This window comes from Silurus aristotelis, assembly GCF_946808225.1.
Source record: "Silurus aristotelis genome assembly, chromosome: 25".
Taxonomy (NCBI): Eukaryota; Metazoa; Chordata; class Actinopteri; order Siluriformes; family Siluridae; genus Silurus; species Silurus aristotelis.
In genome coordinates this window covers 18,340,660-18,343,159 of record NC_139598.1, presented here as the reverse complement: position 1 = coordinate 18,343,159, position 2,500 = coordinate 18,340,660, and the positions used below count along the sequence as shown (strand labels likewise).

At 46.2% G+C, this 2,500-nt stretch overlaps 1 protein-coding gene across 6 annotated transcripts in view; it reads right to left on the bottom strand.

The window, feature by feature from the left end:
- Nucleotides 1-2,500, bottom strand: part of scap (SREBF chaperone) — a 15,647-nt gene that overhangs the window by 12,000 nt on the left and 1,147 nt on the right. For 3 of the 6 annotated variants that reach the window (XM_083529717.1, XM_083529721.1, XM_083529719.1), the window contains exons 2-3: nucleotides 2,008-2,052; nucleotides 1,711-1,917 (exon numbers count right to left, since the gene is read on the bottom strand). In XM_083529717.1, the coding sequence (XP_083385843.1) occupies nucleotides 1,711-1,835 (125 nt within the window). In that variant the 5' untranslated portion in view covers nucleotides 1,836-1,917; nucleotides 2,008-2,052. Of the gene's footprint in view, nucleotides 1-1,710; nucleotides 1,918-2,007; nucleotides 2,053-2,199; nucleotides 2,225-2,500 lie in introns of those variants that run through there. The other 3 variants (XM_083529720.1, XM_083529722.1, XM_083529718.1) reach the window with 2 other exon arrangements.

The window sequence follows — 2,500 nt, the reverse complement described above, 5'->3', positions numbered from 1 at the left end:
TTTTCACTCCAGTCGAGTCTCAATGTGACCTCTAACGACCCCTACAATACACACACACACACACACACACACACACACACACACACACACACACACACACACACACACACACACACATACACACACACAGCTAATCTCAGCAGTGATGATACACCCTTTATTTATACACTTCTCATCTATAAACAGCAAACACTTTGCTAACAAACCGATGGAAAAAGTTCATCAGGAGGATTTAGTGCAGTTTTACTACTTTATACGATTGAAAACTTCAATAACTTTAAATTTTAAAGAAAATCTCAAACACTAAACATTTGTAGCGTATTTATTTATCCATTTGATGAAGGTATTTACACTCCCCTGTGTGTGTGTGTGTGTGTGTGTGTGTGTGTGTGTGTGTGTATTGTGTAGGTTTCCTGGAGCCGAGTACTCGGGCATTGAGCTACTGTGGTAACATCCTGAGATCAAAACCCCTGACTTTGAAGGCAGTTCAGCGTGTGTTCGAGTGTGAGACGATTGAGGTTCTCAGTGAGGTTGAGAAATCACGTCTGCTCTCACACAATAGATCTTCTGATCCTCAGACCTTAGATCCACCTCTCTCACGCTCCTCTCCCAGCACGAGAAGATCAGCTCTGAGAGTAACGAAGCTCTACGTCCCGGGTTTAAATTAATAGGCGGTGACATTAAAAGGTTTAGAGACTAGTTTTGTAACACGCCAGCAGATGGCAGCACAAGGTTTCACGCGTGGTCACAGGGAGCACCGACCTTCATAAGTCGGTGTGCTGAAAGACGAGACTGGTGCTGTTCTGACCACGTGAGATTCCCGGTCAGAAACAGCATGAACTCACTTCCTCATCCACCCTTTTTGGATTTGGCTCCTGCGGACTTCGCCTTCTTTTTGAAGATGAAGATCCAGCTCGCAGTTTTGAAGCTATTGTGGAGATCCGGTGTGAATCGCAGAAGATGCTTGACACTTCCAGGACACGTCTCAGAAGAACGTTGGGAGCACCGTATTGCTGAGTAAGGGAACTATTTTGAAGGTGTGAAAACGTAGATAAAATACATAGTCTCCAAACTTTTTGATACCACCTCACACTAATGCTCTCATTCTGGTGTGCTACGGTTTCTATAGCAACGGGTCATACAAAGACAAGCGTTCACGTCCGACTCGCACCATTGGATTGAACTTGGATTGGACATCGCTCACACACACACACACACACACACACCACGGTCTCCCCTCTGGAATCCTGGTGGTCACAGTGTCCATGTCCCTCGGCTCTGCAAGCTGAGCGAAGGTCAGTGTACCTTCACAAAGCAGGCTGTGTTTGTGTCCTGAGCTCGGGACGGGGTCATTCGCCCCTCAGAGTCACGTTTTACACGTCCTCCTTTGGACTTTTACCCTACAAACCTCTTTTTTCACTAAAGAACAATTTCCTAAGCGGTGCTTCCTCTCTCTCTCACACACACACACACACACACACACACACACACACACACACCGGCAGGTTTATTTACTCGTTTATTTAATCCCATGAAACTAGACTGTAACACTAACACACACACACACACGTTTTTAGGTTAGTGTCACATCCGTCTGAAGCCCCTGAGCAGCCATTTTGATTTGCTGAAATCAGAGTTAAAAACACCCAGCCTTATTTTTTTTTTTATTAAGCTAAAACTCAGTGAAGACACGAGGGTCATGTGACCTACCAGCAGGCCAGGATGCTGGCGGAGGTGAAGAGGATGATGGGAACTGGGTAGGAAGCACAGAGCAGGCCATGCCGGTAGAAGGCGACCGAGATGTTCTCGCGGAGTCGCTCTCTGACCGACATCATCCTGGCGGGCAAAGTTCAAAGGTCAGCTGGCCGCCATCGGGTTCCTGGGTCAACTGGGTGCCGCCGGAGATCATCCAGGCACCTACACCTACACACACACACACACATCTTGTTTTTCTTTCTTTCTGGTCAGAAATCCGGCAGAACGAGAAAAAAACTAAGTCATACACACCTCTACTCTGATCTACGCCCTTCTACATTCCACACTACAGTGGTCCTGTTCCAACACACCACACACACACACACACACACACACACAAGACAGAAGGTTACGCAATGAACGTTTACGAACGCACCAAAAACATTACGCCGTGTCCTTTTCTTTAAGGAACGAATAAAGGATATATAACTCTCTTTTCTGTACACGCAGAAAATCACTTTCTTTACCCTGAGTTCACTCAGAATCAGATTCGGGATCGGATCGGCTCAAGGTGACTTCACCCTGGACCTAAGCTCAGGTTCTCGCCTGCTTAAAGAGCTGAGCAGAGACGGAGAACATTCTCTTCTATAAAAAAACACCATGAACAGGAGTCTGTTCCACCATGTGGGTGTTATAGTGCTGTGTTTGTGTGTGTGTGTGTGTGTGTGTGTGTGTGTGTGTGTGTGTGTGTGTGTGTGTGTGTGTGTGTGTAAAAAAAAAAATAAAGTATTCCAGACGGAGTTTA